The sequence below is a fragment of the Squalius cephalus genome (assembly GCF_949319135.1).
Source record: "Squalius cephalus genome assembly, chromosome: 16".
Taxonomy (NCBI): domain Eukaryota; kingdom Metazoa; phylum Chordata; class Actinopteri; order Cypriniformes; family Leuciscidae; genus Squalius; species Squalius cephalus.
The window spans coordinates 15,483,247-15,504,101 of NC_137137.1; the positions used below are offsets into that span (position 1 = coordinate 15,483,247).

General features: G+C 41.5%; 1 protein-coding gene across 3 annotated transcripts in view; it reads left to right on the forward strand.

Annotated features, from left to right (window-relative positions):
* kcnd3 (potassium voltage-gated channel, Shal-related subfamily, member 3) overlaps nt 1-12,595 on the forward strand; it is a 109,935-nt gene extending 97,340 nt beyond the window's left edge. The window contains exons 5-8 of one of the 3 annotated variants that reach the window (XM_079897593.1): nt 4,771-4,806; nt 4,911-5,003; nt 8,199-8,443; nt 9,855-12,595. In XM_079897593.1, the coding sequence (XP_079753719.1) occupies nt 4,771-4,806; nt 4,911-5,003; nt 8,199-8,443; nt 9,855-10,059 (579 nt within the window). In that variant the 3' untranslated portion in view covers nt 10,060-12,595. The remainder of the gene's footprint in view (nt 1-4,770; nt 4,807-4,910; nt 5,004-8,198; nt 8,444-9,854) is intronic. The other 2 variants (XM_079897594.1, XM_079897595.1) reach the window with 2 other exon arrangements.
* Nucleotides 12,596-20,855: the final 8,260 nt, after the last annotated feature.

Here is a 20,855-nt window from a genome sequence, read left to right on the forward strand (position 1 = left end):
TGATTTGCATTGGGGGTTGAATAATTTTGATTGCAAATATATATAGATGGGGGACTTGACTTGACATGACTTGACTCGAGTCGCAAATTTAAGGACTTGAGACTTGCTTAACTAAATTAAGAAAATGACTTGACTTTGACTTGAGATCCAGTGACTCGAGAATGACTTTATATAAATCATTAATTGATGAACAAAATGAAAGCAACGGGACCATTGACGCCAGTAATCAGATTCTGCGCTATTGCGTGACGCTGCACAAGCACAGAAAAAACATACAGCGCGGTGATCGCCCTAAATACAAAAACATCCCCCAGCATCGTTTCTTTTTGGATATAAACACCATATTAATATTACCATATTAATGAACATATTCATAAAATAAGATTTACTGTACACATAATAACTGGTAAGGGATATCGGACATGACCATCACAACCTCGAACTTCATTCACCACCTCTAAAAGTAGCCTAAGCTATGGCTTGTTTGTTATAGTTAATTTGACTAACGTTATATATAGAGAGAATAGTGATCAAAATAGCATGCCTCTTTATACAAAATTATGTTTTCAAATGTAGCTTAAGGCTGTCAATAGATTCAAATGATAATTAATGGTGGCATATGTTTTGTATAACGTCCATAAATTCACAGACATTTGCCACAGTTTCTTTCAAATCATAGGCTAGCGCTTTAATGCCAAATATGTCGCTCTTTCCAATGACGAAAAACAACATACAAAACTGTTAATGATGTTTTGTCGTGTTTTATGTTTCTCTTGAAGCAGGGTCAGATGTTATCAGGGGGATGGGTGGCAAATTGCCAACAGAATTAATACAATGCACCCAAAATTCAAGATGTGGTGGAAAGATGGCCCGTTATTTTTATATTTATAACATATGATATTAAACAATATTTCCAGAATATTGGCGCGATTGCAAATGTGATAATGATTTTATACAACAGTTCAGTAGTTAAGCTAAGAGTTAGGCTAAGAGTTAGGCTAAGAGTTAGGCGTATCTGAACGAATCCGGGGCTTTGTGATTCAGTGACCAAGTTGCTTAGTTCCAGAATGAATCTGCCGTTTTGAACGAATCAGTTGAATGAATGCTCCTATGACTCGTTCATTAAGACAGTGATTTGGCCCCACCTACTGGCGGTTTTAATTTCATAATTAAAAAATATAATGTATTATTTTTTAGCATCTAATTTTTTCTATATTAAAATGATTATATTTAAATCATTAATCTCATAACATTATATATGCTGTTGTAACTGCAGTGTAAATGGTTAGAAAAAAATGGTTATCAAATTAAGGGGTCAAATATTGGCCCTTAATGGGAAAGTTGCCGGTGATATTCCATAAAAAAAATATATAGGCAGTTAAACATAAGACATTTACTATAAAACCAATATAATTAATGCATCACACTTGTGAATTTACCTTCAAATGTTTTATCTTCAACATTTTTCATATAATTGTTATTATAATAATAATAATTCAGAATTTTGATAATCATAAATACATGCTATAATAAATTATATTAATATTACGACATAAATGTATAAGAAAGGTCATTCTTTCCATCATTTCTGAGGGAAAAATGAATAAGGTTGAGAATAAGGTTGAATAAGGTTACTTGTGACTTGAACATGTGTGACTTACTCGCACCTCTGATATGCACACACTGAATTTAATACTAAATATACTGTGTTTAAAAATAAATAAATATACTGAATATAATATTTCAGTCTTTAGTGTCACATGATTCTTCAGAAATCATTATAAAATGTTGATTTGGTGGTCATTATTATCGATGTTGAAAATAGTTGTGCTGCTTGGATGACAGCTGCATTTTTTCCAGAATTCTGTGATGAACAAAGTTGAAAATAACCGTATTTATTTGAAATGGAAATATTTTGTAACATTATAAATATCTTTACTGTCCCTTTTGATCAGCTGAACGCACCCTTGCTGAATAAAAGTTATTTTCTTTAAAATAATAATTTAATACTAAATAATGTTTAAATTATTTTTCTTATAGTAACTTAAACAAAGACAACACACTTCAAATGTCCTACATGAGACCCCTGGTATAAAAAAGAATTAATACAATGAACTTTCACATGATTTTCTGATATACTTCAGCCACTTCAGTCACGTATTTTTTTACTGGGATCCAATTGACCCCAAACAACATTACATACAAAATGACATTTCTGGAAAATACATGTTTACTTTGAGGTAAAAAAAAAAAAAAGTGATGAAATGTCAACAATATCGGTCTACTAAAGTTTGATCAGATCAAGGGATTTTTTTAAGGAGTTTGGGAAAGAAATACGTAATTATTCTCAAAATACTACTACAGTTTTTACATAGATCATTGGGGTCTCTAGGGCCCTATTTACACCTGGTATTAAGAAGCGTTTTCGTCAATCCGATCACGTCTAAAACGTTTTGAGTTTGTCCACTTTCAATTACTTCAAGAGATAGTCGAAAACGCATTCGACCAGATTGCTTTCGTAGTGTAAATGCTCATGTGGTCAAAAACCAAGCGGCAACCTTTAGGGCTTTGACTCCGAACTTTGTTACTCGAATATAATTCGAATATTTAAAAAAAATAATGATATTCAAACGAATATTAGGCAGCCTTTAATATTCAAACCTGTTATGGGCTTTATTTTTTGTAAATGTGTTTGCTTGTAATTGTAAACGTTGTTTTCAATTCAGATTCCGAGGCTTTTTCACACCTGGTGAAGTTGTGAATCGTGAGCTCATTAGCAAGGCTATTATTGGTCATCTGGGCTCCTGTAGGTGACATTAGCATCCTGGTTATTTTGTATACCAAAACAATGGCCACGCCAGCGCCTACAACAAACACGCCTGACGAGGATTTCGAAATCTACACTCCTGACAATTTGAAAAGCAACGTGTGGCGCTACTTTGGGTTCCCAAAGAAACAGGGAAAAGTCACGAGTAAGGACAAAGTGATGTGTAAAATATGTAGGACCAAACTCACACACCACGCGACGACCAGCAACATGAGAGCCCACCTGTCAACACTACATCCCACCAAGCTGGAAGAGGAGGAGGGGGAGGGATCGGGGTCTTACTGAAGGCATTCAATGGTCAAAACATTATTATTAAATATTCAAATATATTCAAATATTAATATTAATAAACAAACGAACTTCGAATATGATTTTTGGGCAAAAGTCAAAGCCCTAGCAACCTTCCGGTCTCTCTCTTGATTCCAACACGGAAGTGACTTAAACTGCAATTCATCGACTGACCACTAGAGACAGGCTCCAAAAGAGAGTCAATCCCATAAAACCCCCATGTTAAAATGCCCAACTTCACACCAGAAAAAAATATGTTTACAGCCTGGTACAAAAAGTGGTATTGGTGTGTATATAGTTAATTTTGCTCTTCATGACAACTGTGAGGGGGGTTAAAAAAATAATTAAGGGCGTGGCCACTTGACAGGTGGATTGCAGCTGCTGTCACTACTAGCCGTTTGTCTGCTGTAGCCGTCACATCACCTCAGCTAAACCAGACTCTTTGCCCATTTTCGGTTATTTCAAAGTGACTCGCTTTCAAGATGACGACAGCCAGCTCCACCCACTTTGGGCTTCAAAAATGCTCTTCAGAAACCTAGGGTTGACGTCACGGACGCTACGTCCATATTTTTTCACAGTCTATTGTTTGAACAGTACTCTCCACCTACTGATCTAATGCATAAACGTGAGATTTAAACTCCTCTCAAAGAAATCAGGACAGAAGTGGTCGAAAGTGGAAAAAAATAGATGCATTAAAACAACAAGTGTAAACGGGTATGTGTCTGCCTCATCTACTTGTGATCTGATTGACCAAAATGTAAATCCTAGGCCGTGTAAACAGGGCCAAGGACTCCAAATATAAAAAAGTAGTCAATTGGAATAGAAAAAAAAATTAGGTTTAAAATACACATCTGTATTTTTTCCTTTCAAAAAAAGAGGCCTTGGAGGGTGAATCACAAGAACACCCAAACCGTGAAAAATGTGCTTAACTGTAATGAAAATGTCACAATGGAAACATTTGTAATGGTCCTAAAAATAGGCTTCATTTCCTTTATGCAAAGTATTCTTATAATAAGCAGTCCTTTGATTTTAGGGTTAATTTGAGGTTTCCTAATGCGATTCACCCAAGAATGGTCTGACTTGCATCAAAGAGAAAAGCAGGTTCTAGGTTAGCCTGTCTGAATAGCTCATAAATACCACACAGTTCACACGCAACACATGCAGTCTGCTCAAAATAAGAGTACTCAGTGTTTATTACTGTAAAACGCATAATTTTGCTCTCTCTTCATTTCTATCAATATCTTTCTTTTTCCTTCTGTCTCTCTCTCCTCCTACACATCACTGACTGACTCACTCATGTTATTTTGGTGCTCGCGTTGTGTTAAGACGTTGTGGAAAAGGCGAAAAATGTGGAGCAGTGTATGTGCGTTCAGCCGAAGGGCCCAGTGTGCGAGCGCAAGCTCCCAGGCAAAAGTGCTACAATAAAAGAGACAGATATGTGGAGCTATAGTAACTGTACCAACGGATTTGTGAAACAGGAAAGTGGAATCACTCTGATTCACCCAATCCTCTGAGGCCCCTCGTCCTTCCTTTCTCTCAGGCTTTGTTTATTTAAAGTTATAGATGATATATTGTACTGCTCTGTTATGGATGAAGTTCCTTCCAAAAGCAGTAAACCACTCTCCATGTCTCTCCCTCGCACTCTTACACAACAGCAGCTTCCCTATTACAAGATGAAACTTTCACCACAGGTACTGAGCCAAACAACACACACTCTGTCCCTCTCTCCACTTCATTATTCATGCATGAAATCTAATGATTCTTTAAAAATCTATGTCTGTGTGTGTTTCTGCAGGGCTCCTTAGAGGAGGACCAGCAACTGAAAAAGACCACATCTCTGCTGGAGAGTCAACATCACCATCTTCTGCACTGCCTAGAGAAGACTACGGTCAGTTAGAAGTAGTGATGGGCACTTTCCAAACACTGCTTCATTAAGCTTTTACAAATCTTTTATATCGAAACCACAGCATGTATCAAAGTATATGTGTATTGGCATCTCGTCAAGTCACGTAATTTCAGCAAACAAGGCTTCGTCATACCATTTCAAACGTTTCAAAGTTCTGACGGATGTCTCCACCATGGATTAAAAATAAAAAAGGTAATTGCGACTTTTTTTTCTCACAATTCCAAGATATATTTAGTTAAAATTGTGAGATATCACTCGCAAGTTTTGAAGAAAAAAAGTGAGAATTGTGACATAAAAAGTCGCAATTAACTCTTCTGTTGTTTCCATCGTTGATTTTGTGAACCCATGAATGGGGTTTGGTATGTGATTTCGATACGTTTTATAGTGTAGGTTTATTTTTTTTATTACTGTAATGAATTTTATACATGTATAATACAAAAAGGATAAGTTAAAAAGTAAGAAAGATAGTTAATTGTTTCTAATTGGACTAGTTTGCCAAGCCCTGCTGCCACACAAAACAAACACTATACACATTAATAAAAGAACATACATTTTACAGAACCTTATTTTTAGGCTAATGGAATTTAATTATTTGTAGATTACATTTAATAGATTACACTTTCATGAAAACATTTACAATTGCTCAGTAAAGGGTGTAATTATACATGTTTGGGCCGTTTTTACCAGCAGGTGCAGACTGCAGACAGCCCTTCGAAACAGTGAATCATTTTGCAAAGAAATTGGTTCAACTGACTCACGCTTCATTATTTCCAAGACTAGTTAAAAGCATTCCGTTGCTATCACGTCAACAAATGCAAAACTGGGACGTGACGCAACAAAACAAAACCCAGCCAATCAGAAAAATTCTTAACAGGAAATTGGCACTAAAAGCGAGGCTATGAGAGATAGACCAAATTGTCCAAATACCCACACTTGTGGTCTTGGCCACTTGAGAGCACATGCATGCGACAGGAAGTGCGCAAGACTGTCCCATGTCTTAAAAATGCCAAAGTGCAGTGCCCTTAATGCACACTAAACCCACACTATCTCTAATACCGCTCCGGCTAACCGTATCCCATCATGCATTATGTTCGGGAACTCATGTGCCCCGAAATCGCGAGATGTCGAGGAAACACTGTAATTGAAATTAACTAGATACATGTAATTTGGTAGTAAAAACATAAACTTTTACACATTTTATTGGTCCAAAGATGAGTATGTTATATGTAGGCCTATTTTGTACAACATTTGAAATTGTTTTTATCACTTAATTAGAAGCATCACAATTTTAAACTTGTGTCTTCTGTTAGTTACAGCGACTACTGAACAGACATGTAGAAGTTTATTTGAAAATACAACAAATAAAAGCTCTGTAAACACTTGCATTTTTTGCAAGACTATAAGTGTGTCCCATCGAGTAATCAAATAAAAAGTTCTACACACACTTGCAGTTTTTATGCCTACTTGAACACTTGGGCCAAATAGAGGAAATAAGTCATGCAAGTAGACAAGTGGTCAAGTGCAAAGACCGCAAGTGTGGGAATTTGGACAAGGCTATGATCTCTTCAGTGAGATGTAGCCTACTGTTAATGTGTTTTTGGCTTGTTCTGCTGACTAAACACTGCAAAAATATCTTTCCAAGAAATTTCAATAGACAAAAAAACTGCAGGCAACATGAGCTGTGGAAAATAAGCGATCTTGAAGCTTTATACAGCGGATGCCATTGAAAAAAACAGTTAGTCTCTCAGCCTCGCTTTCAAACCTGTCATGGCGGTAATGGCGCTGCCCTGAATAAGGTCTATTCACTCTTCGCTAAACTGCTCTCTCGCGCACGCAAAAACTGCACAGCGTAAAGCACATACCTTGCATGTCAATGACATCCGTGATGCTTCTCCAGACGTCACGCTCTTTTCGGTGCCTTGAGGAACTTGAGGGCTGTGTCATGTATAATTCAATGTTTTTCTTCAACACAATCACACCTACTCCTCGGACGTTTAACATTGAGGAGCGAATGCGATATTTCGGTCCAATTGTATTTTGGTGTGGGTGGGGCTACCTGATGCGACCTCGCAGAAGTAACGTAGGCCTACAAGGGACATATTAAATATATAGGCTATATTTAAAATTATTAAACCTATTTCAACAAAAAACAGGCATTATCATTGTCAAACACAATACATAAAGCAAAATGTTGTACAAATAATAAATACAGCAAATAATAAATAGGCCTACAAAAATTAAAAGGGTGTAGGCCTATCTACCTTATTTTTCAGGTACTTGAGCGGGCACGGCCATTTGTAATTTTAATGTGTCTGGCTTCCGATGTCATTGATTCTCTTCTAGTTATTTTTATTTTATTTATTTTTTTAAAACAGTTTGTTATGCTGCTTGATATTTCAAACTAGTATTTCTTACGATATTATTTTAATGTATTGTCTTAGCGCAAACAGTTTTACAGTTTGCTGCACTTTGATATATTCTTCTCGTTATTTCCCTATATAGCGACTAATAAATCGCAAGTGTCGCACATTTACAGAAACCATATAGCATATTTGTATATATGGATAGCATATTTCATGTACTGATAGCCTATATTGATAATCAAAAGGAGGACATACAAAATGCATAGTGTTGTTCGGCATATTGTGTTGAGTCTGGTAAATATATATATATATATATATATATATATATATATATATATATATATATATATATATATATATATATTTCTTCAAAATGTAACTTTGCCTCTGCAATGCAATATATTCCTACAATGGCCATTCTTAGCAGTGACGTAATCAAGACAAGGACAGGAAAAAATATATATATTAACTAATAACATAGTTTCACCCCTCCCCAACCCATGCCCGCCCTACAATATTAACCACCAAATATTCCATTTTGCAGATGCATTTAATTACATCCTCAAACTTGTCTTATGCAATGTATAACTGACATAGAAACAAAGGAATTTATTTATTTGCTCTCATTTGTCACATTACAGAAGTTAAAATGCACCAAATGCTGTTTCATGTTCTCTATAATATGCAAATATTAAAATGCACACGTAAGGCTTTGAAGTAAAGGCAATTACAAAAAAAAAAAAAAAGGCTTATGTAAATAAAATATTAGAAACCAATGAACTCAGGGAAATAATCTTTGTGTTTCTGTGAACAGAATCATGAGTTTGTGGACGAGCGTCTGTATGAACAGGGGTACCTGCAGACAGCCCTGCAGAACTTCCCATCGCAGAGTCCATCTCTCTCCAGTGAGGAGGGCGTCACGGGCACCTGCTGCTCTCGGAGAACCAAGAAGAACATCCAGGCTCTTAATGCCACACACACACACTCACACACGCACAACCTACAGGAGCTTAGCGCCTTACACATCCATTGTGGGGAACAGCAACCACTCAACACCAGGTAAGCACTCCTTCCTTACATTTTTTTATTGGAATTCAATGTTTTATATATGAAGGTCACATGACAGTTGTTATAAAAAAGTAGGCATGAAACAGAAGTTGCGATAGTCTTTTGTGTGACGTTAGCCTGACAAGCCAGACCCACATCAAGATGTTGGGTCTGGGAACACACCATTGGCAGGGCTCAATCCGAGGGGCGGGATAAACGGTTGTCTTTCAAATTCCCTCTGAATGCAATAGGATAGCGCTACAATCAGCCAGAGCAACAAAGAAGGTGACGTAGTCAGAGAGATATCTGGTCGGCAAAACTCCAAACACATTTTCCTTTTTTAAGAATGACTTCAGTGCTGTTCTTTGTTCTTTTCACAAAGAAAAGCTTAACTCCAGGTCTTCCAGAGTCGCGGCCAAAGCCGATTCGAAAGACTGCTGTTCGGCAGCAGCAGCCATCTTCTTTGTTTTCAAGTAGCAGGGAATTCACGCGGAACCGTCGCAACTCTGCCGTCATTATGTTAAGCCCGCCCACCGACTCTATACACGATGTGATTGGCCTGACTAGAGTTTGTTTTTTCCAGCTCGAAAGCCAACGGTGAGTTGCTAGACGGCACTGGCTGCAAAATAAAATTTGCTGCCGCTAGGGTGCGTCTAGATTTCTAGGCTAGTGTGACGTAGTTATATCCGAGTGAAACGGCTTCTCGAACAAGAAAAAAATTTAGGGGGAGGTCTATTTTGTCTATCAGGAATTGATTAGATGGTTGTGGTTTGCTATTGCTGTGATCTCATGTGAGTGACAGGTTGTCCCGCCCTCACACTAGTAAATACGTCATCAGAGCAGAGATGAGATGAGATGTCGCTGCTTGAGGGAGGGGAAGTTATTTTTATTAAAGATTATGAGGGTACTTGAATTTAAAAAAAAAAAATCAAAAATGATGTGCACAGATAAATCATTTACAATAAATACTGCAATGTTCCATAAAAAAAATAAGAAATGTCCATTTTGATTTCATGGTGACTAACATACTTTTGAAATGCTTTAGATTTGATTGTTCACCCTGTCAAAACTATGCAAATCCATTATAAAAATATGGATGACTAAATGTAAAATCAATTTAAACAAATAAAAATAAACATAAACCATTTTAACAGTATTATTAGGGTCTCACGGGACCCCAAACATGAAAAGTCATGTAGTCAACAGAACATGAGGGTTAAAAGGTCAATGTCACATGTGAACAGCATGTTGTGTCATTTCCAAGATATAATTTCTGTCAAATAAGGCAAGGAAAAATAATTGTTTTCATTTGTGTGTTTAGGATGTATGCTATCTATAAAAGTAGCCTTAGTAGAGTAATTAAATAAACAAGTGAGGGTGTGAAAAGAGTTCTAAGACCTCTGTCTCTTTCTCTCTGTCTCAGTCGTTCCAGTCTCAATCTGATGTCGGATGAATCAGGGAGTCTGAACTGCAAGAGCAGTGGACTGGTTACCACGGCAATCATCAGTATCCCAACCCCTCCCTCAAACAACTCTCGAGCCAATCCCGACGCTCCGCCCCCTCCGAACCTAGATGCTCCGCCTCGTCCGAACCCTGGCTCTGATGTGGTGAAAATCTCTGCTCTGTAGGAGAAAACAGAACTCAGGAAGAGAAACTGATGAGTAGCCTGCCCCCTAGTGGGAGAAGGAGTGCACTGACTCAGACTCTCTAAAAGAAATAGAACAACATTGATGCGTCTGTGTAATTGAGAGAGAAAGGACGACCATGAGTATTCAAACACTCTCCATCAGGACTGATAAAGATGAGGGTGTCACTGCAGTGTCACTGTGCATAAAACATTTCTCCTTTTTCCTCTTAGTTTACTGTCGGGTCATACTGTTTTTTAAATCGTCGAAAAAGATTAATATTTTGACTAGAGATGGAGGCAAGAGGTCAAGCGTTTTGTTTTCATCCGAAAGTCTTGTTTGTTTATCATCTGTCCGTTAATCTGTTCCAACATCGCAGACAGCCTCTCAAAGCCTCGGCTTTCTATATCCCACTAATGTTGTTTTGATCTAGAGCAATTCCTAAAGGATTAGAGCAAGTCTGAGTGAGACTATATGAGGGCGACAGTGTTTCTTAGACCATGCTAAGTTTTTATTTTTGGAATATTTGGTCAGAGTTAGGTCTAACTTGAATGTTTCTGCCCCGCGTGTATGTGTGCGTGTGTGAATTACTAAAGCGTCCCTCAAACTTTCAGCCTCTCACACAGTTCGTGCCTCTCAGGGGGAAGAGAGTTTCCTTCTTCTTTAAGCCACTGTCTCTCCACGAGTCCAAAACGTTGAGCCGACTATGTAACGTTAGCTTTGACCTATCAAACATTACTATGTAATATAGAACCAAAAAAAAAAAGAGAGAAAGAATCATGAAAGTGTTTTTAAAAACTCTGTGACTACAAGCACAAGGTGTCGCTGAGATTTTGTGACTACAAGTTGTATCAAGCCTTGGTTTAACTGTGAATATTGTTGATAGAATATTTTGTAATATTTAGCCATTGTTTTGGCGAAACCAGAGCAGCTGCCTACCCCGCCCCTTTTCGTCCGCCCCGCCCTTTTATGTATGCCCCGCCCCTTTCCTCTGTCCACTGCTGACCTGCTTCCCGTAGTTGTTCTGATCTAAGTGTTATTGTCATTATCGCTCAATGGGTATTTAAAAAAATGTGTCTAGTTTGTGTAAAACTACATGGGTAGGAAACTTTTGATGTTTGTGTTCTTTTCATTAACAGTGAATGTTTTCGTTACCTCTAGATTTTCAGTCATACATTGCTGTAAGAGGAGAAACCGTCAACCGTAAAAACCAATTAGAGATATTCTCCACCTCTTTTCTCTCCTTCCAAACTCCCTCCTTTTCTGTCAGTGTCTTTTTTGTCAGCCATGCTCAGGAGAATGGCACTGCCAATGAGATAGTTCAAATTTGTTGTCATGTAGTGGAAAGACCGTTTCGTCTGTGTTGTTTACAATTCCCAATCCTATTCTCAAAACTGCCAGCAATCAACCACATGTCCCCCTGAGCTCTGCTTTTTGTATCATAATCCCCATCCCAGTACTCTAAACCCCACCCATCCCCTTAAACCCCACTCACTTGTGCCTCTTACACCAGCATACATAGGAAGTGACCCCCCCTCCCTCCCCTCCCCTCAGGACGTTATTGCTCCAGGGCCGCTGAGTTTTAGTGTTCAGTGCAATGCAACACACACTATCAACACATTTAATCTTGGTTTTGGCCCCTTTTAGACAGAATAAGCCATATTTTCCAGAAGAAAAAAAAAATCTGATTTAATAATTGCATAACAGATAAATAACCTAATACTTGAATTTTAAAGCCGAAGTGGATGTCCAGTTACACAAACGTGAAAAGAGTTGTAATTTATTGGACATGACAGCAGTATTACAGGGAAAAAGCACATTGTGATATTTAGGAATATCAGGGTATCCGGCCCACACCATTCTTGTGAAAATCTTATCAAGATGTTCTTTGATGTCCCATGTTCATATGACTATCCTGTTTGTTGTACATACAATCCATAACAAACCTCTAATGATCCTCTTTTTATGGTCCCAAATGATGTTTGGTCCCTTTGTGATTTACATAAGTGTACATAATAGATGGGAAATATGGAAATTATCTAATGTTTAATTAATCAGAAGGGAAGGTGTGGCCAACTATTCTAAAGTTTAAGATAATAAATGTTGAGTATTGGATCACCTGTGGTCAATGGCGAGCAGTAATGTGTTCGATATACTTTCTTTTGCTTTGTCTTTACATCCAGCCCAGCAGGGGACACTACAAAACCATCAATGTAATAGAAGTAAATCTAGAATCCTAACAGCTTTGTAATGATTCATTTGTGCAGTCCATTCAAATGACAGAACTGGTTGTTTTGAATATATTACCAAGTGGAGATCTGTATGTGCGCATCTGCATACCTGTCGAGGGTCTTCTTTCTTCCTCTGTGTGTCTGTGCTTGTTTAACTCTTTTACTCTCTTCGCTTTGTTTTTGTTTTTGTTTTTTTTGAGATAGTCATGTTGTTCTATTCAGCAGATTCCTGTTCACTGTCCGATGTTCAATATTATTTATGATCTTGTCAGTTGTGAAACGCCTGATAAATGAATTGTATCTGCCACAAATCCATCTGCTGTTTATTCAGTTCCTCTGACAATGCTGAACCGTGATCTGACAGTGTAATGATGAAATCACATAAACAATATTTTGGAGCTGAAATGAAATATAGATATGACATTACAACTAATAGACATTACATCAGTCAGGATGCAGAAAACAAGCTGCAGCTGAAAAAGAAATCCAACTCTGGGTCTTTCAGACTCCATCTTAAATCGTCTTAAAATTGATCTGAGGAGCACCTCAAAAATATAATTTGCTTCTTACAATAAATCATTCTATATGAAAATATCGTCCATCATTTAAAACACAATGTGACTTGCTACAATTCCAATTGTCTCTTTTTTAATCTCATGTGCAGCTCATTGTCATATGAGCCATTTAGGTCCATTTTTGTTTATTTAGGTAGAAAAAAATATCAGTAACAATAAAATTTCATTCTATTCTGGACATATACATTATGGGTTGGTTGAGAAATCCCATTAGTAAAAACCTCTTAGACTAACTAATATTTTTGTCTAAATCTATTTATGTTTACCTACTGGCTAACATTTTGCAATGCAGTTTACAGTGTGCTTTATAGATTAATAGCAGAATATCTGTTTACATATGATTTACATGATTGTGATAAAGCCTTGTAAACTGCAACTTAAAGGGACAGTTCCCCCCAAGATGCAAATGTGGTCATTAATTTCTCTCCCTCAAGTTGTTCTAAGCCTGTATGACTTTCTTCTGTACATTATAAAAGAAGGATATTTAGAAAAATGTTGATTACCAAACAGTTTTATTGACTTCCATTCTATGGATGAAAAAAAAAAAAAAAGATTATTTAGAAAGTTATACAGGTTTGGAACGACATAAAGATGAGTAAATGACAAACTTGTCATTTTTGGGTGAACTATCCCTTTAAGAGCATGTCATAGTTTCATTTATCTTGCCTTTAATTAACACTTGAAAAGTTGATAAAAAAAGCCACAAATATTATGTAGTGTTTAACATATCAGTAGTACATTAAAAATAAATATGTTAGTTTTATCATGACACTTCTCGCTTGAATGTTATACGCCAGTGAAATAATAGCATATTAAATTAATCACCTGCATCACGAAGAAAAAATGTACCACCGAGCGTTTAGGAAATTTTCCAATCAAGGAGGGCCATCGCTTTAAAGGAGAACTCTGGTCAATTTTAACATTGAGCTCATTTCTTTGTCAATTTGGAGTGCTGTCAGTACAGACAACAACGACAAAAATCGGTGTTGCCTACATCGTGTTATCCTCTTTTTAAAATTTGCACCCTGTTGACTTCAATGGGGCAAGTTTTAAACCTGCTTTTTGCCTCTTAACATCCTTGATGTGTCATTACAAGTGCACCAGCCACGTGAGTGTTTCCTTCAGAGTCAACACGCAGTGAATCTGACTGCAGTAGATGTGAAAGATATATGAATAAAAATGATGCTTATTCAGCCAGCGCTCATACCTGTATTTACATCCTGTTTTCGGTCAAAGTCCATAGTAGTCGATTGTCGAGTTCACGCGCGTGACCATAGGTACTAAACCTATGCGCGTGAACTCGACAATCGACTACTATGGAAAATTTTTGTAAAAATGTAATGTCAATGTTAAAATTGACCGGAGTTCTCCTTTAATTGCTCCAGTCGATCAGCAGGCTGTGATTCAATAGTGTGTTCTTGTGTAGACACACTTGTCTTGTGTAAATTATATTAACAATTTCAGTCAAAACTTTAAAAAAAATAATTGTGCATGGACAACTGAACTTCTTAGTAGGCTATCCATAAACATTTCATTGATTTCCGAAATAAACAAACAAATAATAAATAGCAATTTTGAGTGTTTTAAAAGTTTCCAATGCGCTCTCTAATCTATCAGATAAATTAGTTCTCACTTGATTCTGTCTGCAGTCCTCACACATGTTCAGCTCGAGGATAATAAACAGCGGAGCCAGAACACAGTGGCCGTGATGATGACGTAGCCGAACCTATTCGACACGACACGAGCTAGTGAGTGATTATCAGTGTCATAGACAAACCCCAGATGGGGAGCAGCAGGTACACACTAAAGCGGTCCGTGCGTGACCCTGGTGACCTTTGTAAATGCTGGCACATGACGTAACAGGAATTATCACATTGTCAGCGACAGAACTGCGAAGCCCACAAGCCCAGATAAACAAAATCCATTCCTCATTCCTCATCTTGAAGGGAAAGGCGATGGCCAATAATCTCTCCACGCTTATGAGCAGGACAGGAGCGTCAGAATCTGCACACCGCTGCACAGAGAGAAAGGGAACTGCTGCAGGCAACACGGAAAGAGCCCAACCGATCTCCAATTATAGACACCGGTGAATCTAAAGTGAAGAGCCACGGCGGATAAATTCAACAGCAGCGCATAGATGGATGTCTGCAAACTTTTGCTTCTAAGAACAGCAAAGAAAACCAGCACGTTTCCTGAAATTCTGAATAAAAATGTCAAACGAAGGAGAAAGGAATTAAAGATCAGAAAGAGCGTGCTGGATATGGCTCATTCCCGGATGTTGTACTCACATTAGGTGTTATATTTCCCATAGCATAAACTTGCATGTTGTTCAGCAGTTAGGCCTACATGTCTGACTGTCCTGCATGTTCGATACAGGCGTAGTTTGGGGGTTGAATGAGCTTCTGTCTCAACCCACCCCCACTAGGTGGCGCTTAGGTTAACATCTCTATGGTTAACATTCATCACAGGTCCAGGAGAACGATGGGTTACTTAACGTAATCCCGGGTTCTTTGATAACAGAGTGAGGTGTTTCACTATGGGAATCGCTTTGGGCGTGACCAACTACGGAAGCTCCTATGCCACCACGTCTGTCTTTGACAGACAGGTCGACCTGAGATCAGGCTCCGCCCCCACCTATAATACTCAGGTCAACCCCTACGAAGTCATTATAGAGAGATTTCTTCCCGTTCCTGTGCAAGGAGGGAAGTGTTGGTGAAACACCTCACTCTGTTATCAAAGAACCCGGGATTACGTTAAGTAACCCATCGTTCTTTTTCTAACTTCGCTCGGTGTTTCACTATGGGAGATATAGACCACTCCCGGATTGCAACTTACGCTACACCTATCATATAGGACTTGATGTGCTGGCTCCTAACACTGCATGAGCTAAGGATGGCTCAGACACATTCAGTCTATAAAATCTCACAAAAGTATGTGGTGTGGCCCAGCTTGCTGCAGCACAGATCTCCCGGACCGAAACGCCTCTAAGTAAGGCCCATGATGTAGCCATGCCCCTAGTGGAGTGGGCCCTTAAGCCCTCGGGAGGTTGGGAACCTCTGCATTCATATGCTAAGGAAATAGCTTCTACAATCCAATGGGACAGTCGCTGACGTGACAATGGCTTCCCTTTGTGAGGAGTAGCCCATGACACAAACAGCTGGTCATTTCTCCTGAAACCTGCTGTCCTTTCTACGTACACACGAAGCGCCCGTACAGGACACAAGGCATTCAACCTCCTATCCTCCGAAGAAGAAAACGGAGGAGGGTGAAAAGCTGCAAGATCTGTAGTTTGACATCTATATGACGAATCCACTACTTTAGGTACGAAAGCAGGGTTAGGGCGAAAGGAAACCCTTGTAAACCCTGTAGAGAACTGCAGACAAGACGGGCTGACCGACAGCGCCTGTAAGTCACTCACCCTCTTAGCTGACACCAGCGCTAACAGTAGTGCTGTCTTAAGAGAGAGAAACTTTAACCCTATAGCTTCCAACGGCTCAAAAGGGTGTTGAGAAAGGGCCTCTAAAACTGTAGACAAATCCCACAATGGGACCATTCGCCTGGCCACTGGCCTCTTACGTCGTGCCCCCTTCATAAAGCGACTTATTAAAGGGTGCTGACCTGCTGTCTTGTCACCAAAACCCACATGACAAGCAGATATAGCTGCTAAGTATACCTTTATCGTAGAAAAAGCTTTCCCTTTATCTAGCAGATCCTGGAGGAAACATAATATGTCCCTCACTGAACATTGAAAAGGGACAATATGACTCCGTTCACACCATCCTTCAAAGACTCGCCATTTATTACTATACAGTGAACGAGTGGAAGAGGCCCTTGCACTCTGTATAGTGTGTACGACTGATGGGGGCAGACCTGCTGCACTTAAATTCCACCTCTCACGGGCCAGGCCCAGAGAGCTATCCTGTCTGGGTGAGGATGGTAGATTTCCCCCCCCGCTTGTGACAGGAGGTCCCTCCGGGGAGGGAGGGGCCACGGCTGACCCGACAGTAGTTGAACTATCTCGGCCACCCAAGGTCTGGATGGCCAACGTGGGGCTATCAGTATCAGCGACAACCCCATTTCCCTCACCCTGGCTAGAGTGGGGGAAATCAGGCTCAGAGGGGGAAATGCATACAGCAGGACATTTGGCCATGGGTGGGCTAAAGCATCCACACCCAATGGTGCATTTTCGTCTGCCAGAGAGAAATACAGAGGACATTGAGCGTTTTCCTGCGAGGCGAAGAGATCTACGACCGCCTGACCGTATTTCTGCCATATTTGCTTCACCACCTGGGGATGAAGCTTCCACTCTCCGTACAGGGGATTTCCTCTGGACAATAAATCTGCCCCCCTGTTCAATATCCCTGGAACATGGGTTGCCCTGATGGATAAAAGCCTTATGTCGCACCACACAATCAGCTCTTTTGCCAGCTGGTGCAGTTGAAGAGAGCGTGTGCCTCCCTGTCGGTTGATATAAGCAACCACTGTGGAATTGTCTGTTTTCACTAAAACATGCTGGCCCCTGATGAAGCTCAGAAAATGTTTCAGCGCTAGAAACACTGCCAACAATTCCAAGTAATTTATGTGTTTGTGAATTAGCTGAGGAGGCCAAACACCGTTCACAGCTCTGCCCATCAGAGTCGCTCCCCAGCCCTTTAATGACGCGTCCGTCGTCATAGTGACTCTCGACGACACTGCCCCCAAGGGAATCCCCGATCTGAGGGTCCCGGGGCTTTTCCAATGTCTGAGCGCTCTGACGCACGCATAAGTCACTCTCACCGGTCGGTTGAGATGACGCCGAGAACACAGACGCAGATGCGCGACCCAGCGCTGAAAGTCTCTCATAATGAGTAGTCCCAGCCGTACTACAGATATCACTGAAGCCATTAAACCCAGCATCCGTAGGCACAGTCTGAACGGGACAATCTTCCCCGTCTGAAAACGGGCGAGACACTGAGTGAATGACGCGATCCTCCTCTCTGTCAGAGTGACTCGATAAGAGAGGGAGTTTATACTGAGTCCTAGATATTCTGTGTGCTGAGCTGGCTCTAAGCTGCTCTTTTCCATGTTTATTCTGAATCCCAAGCTGTCGAGATGCAATAACACCATGTCTGCGTCTTTGATTGCTTGCTCTTTCGACGAGGCGCATATCAGATAATCGTCTATGTACGACAGTATTCTTATCCCCTTGTTTCTCAACGGGAAAAGTGCTGCTTCCACACATTTGCTGAATACTCTTGGTGCTAGAGACAGACCAAAGGGCATTGTCTGAAATTCGTAAGCAGTGCCTCGAAATGCAAACCTGAGATACTTCCTGTGAGACGGGTAAACATCTATGTGAAAATACGCGTCTGACAGATCGATCGTCACAAACCAGTCGTTCTGGCGGATGGATCGACAAAGTGTTTTGTGTGTCAACATTTTGAATGAATATTTCCGTAGGTGTTTGTTTAACACACGGAGATCTAGAATTGGACGCAGAGATGTGCTCCCCTTCTTTGGGATCACAAAGTAACGGGAATAAAAACCCTGACAGCCCACTTCCTTTGGCACCACTCTGATAGCTCGTTTGTCTAAAAGAGTGTCTATCTCGGCCGTCAGGACGCGAGCTGATTCTCCCTCGGCCACTGAGGCTATCATACCATTGAACCTGGGTGGTTTCATGGCAAATTGAAGCCTGTATCCCCGTGAAATCGTGTTTACAACCCACGGATGAGCTGCGCATGCGCGCCAACTGAGTATGCGAGCTGAGAGAGGTCCCCTGTATACTTCCCCAACGCAGGCGCGCTTTGATGACGTCATTACCGTCTCCGCGCTGACCCCTTCTGGAGGCGCGCGCGCTCCCTCCGGCGGAGAGGCTAGGGATACACATGTCAATGTTTGGATTTTTCTGCAATCTATCGCCCTCGGCTGACTGCCTGGCTGCGATAGTGAAACATTTATTGTGCTTAATGAATTTGGGGAGCATATCGCCCTTAGCCTGTGGCCTGGATGCGATAGTGCATTCTTTATTAAACATTCCCCTGAACTGATGGGCGTTTGAAGACCCCGTGTGAGTGCTTGGTGACACTGGAGAACATTTTGAACTTGATAGCTTATAGCTGGAGCCCTTACTGAACTGAGAACAACAGGGCTGGACCCCCTCTTTCTCTTTGCGGGCGGAGAGAGAAATGCAGGGGAACATTCGCGTGTCAGGTCGCACGCTTTTTCTTCCGATCCTCGGGGTGGGGTGGGCGGTTTCTCGCTGCCGCGGCCGCAAATGAATGTTTCCCCCAGGGTCCGGAGCCATCAGATCTCGGACGATGGCCAGATTGCTGTCCGCTGGGAGGCGGTCTCACACTCCTAGCTCCCGTCTGTCTTCCTCTCGCCGCAGCGGCTGCTGCAAAACCTTGCCGTGGTGGCTGAGAGGGTGGTCGCGGTGTTTGCTTGCGTGGTAAACAGAGGTTAAAAGCCTCGTCCTCCTGTTTCCTGAGGGTGCTGGTTTCTCTCATTTTCTCGAGAGCTGGTCCGAAAAGGCCCTTAGTTGGGTCGAACGCAGCGTCCATCACCTCTGCTTTTTGAGCGTCGCTTAATCCAGACAGGTTCAGCCATAACGCTCTCTCACCTGAAACGGCCAAGCCCATAACACGGCCACAGCCCTGAACCGCGCCACGAGAAGAGCGGAGAATTAGGTCGTTTACCACACATATCTCGTCCCAGAGTGCTGGGTTCGGCACTCCCGTATCTAGTTGTCGCCCCATCTCCTCCAAAATCTCTGCCTGGTACGCTGACAGTAAAGTCACCGCGTTCAGCGAGCACACTGACTGCGCCGCATACTTGTACATCCTCTGATAGACGGACGCGGTCAGACGTTCCATCTTGTTCGGCAGCGAAATTTGGGATGAGGCAGAAATAGATCGGCGATTCGGATGGAGGTGATAGGCCACTGAAGACTCTATCGCTGGGGGTCCGGCCAGCCCCAGCTCTCCCATTCCTTGGATCTCAAGTTTAGAGCATCCCTTGGTCGGGAGCTTGCTCTTAAAGGGGCTACCCCAATGGCGGGACATCTCCTTCATGCACGCCGGCACGGCAGGTAGGAGTTGTCTCGTTGTGGTTTGAGCAGGCGGTAGCCTTTTCCCGTCATAAAGGTCCCTCTCTGCACCTTCTGCATCCTGGGCTGCGGGCCACGCTAGACCCAGTTTTGCCGCGGCTCGCTTGCATACCTCGTGCAGGTTACTGTCTGCCTGAGAGCCAGTGTCAGTCGCGCTAGGGGGTCTAGACTGCTGGATCGGGAAGAGAGAGTTGTCTTCCTCCTCCTCGTCGTCCATGTCCAAGTCGAGGAGGTCAGAGTTAGCATCGCCCTCCGCGTCCTCGTCCCCCGGCTCCTCCTCCTCGTGTGCGAGAAGGCCATCGAACAGAGGAGGCATATCCGAGGATTCGGCTTCCATCATATCAGCCCAGCTCGACGTGGTAGCTCGCTGATGATCGTTAGCCTTAGGTTTAGCGATGGCTCCGGCCAGACATGGGTCCTGCTGGCTAGCCACCGCCACTCTCAGCCTTCTCTCCAAAATTTTAACCGGCAAAGACGCACAGTGAACGCACGTTTGCGGGTCCGCAAGCGACGTTTGAGCGTGCTTAGCGCCCATGCACACGATGCACATGGGATGGGGGTCCCTGCCCGAGACGGTTGCTCCACATGAAGATGGACACGGGCGGGGTGCAGGTTCCTTCTTCGACTCATTCCCTTTGGCGGGGGTAATGACTGTCGACATAACGGCTGGAAAGAGAAGGAGTGATTCGAAGACTCGTCACAACACGTAAGTCCGATCGATGGTTTACAGGGTAGTTAGCCCTTTTCGCGGCTCGCCTGACGCGTAAAGCCTACGGTGGTTTGACACCACTGAAAATTCTATCGTCGTGATGACACGCGATATTCCGAACAGAATAGCTCGCCTTGACGCGGACACTATTCGGTGTGACACTCAACAAAGTCCCAATACAATCCACTGATGCCGCG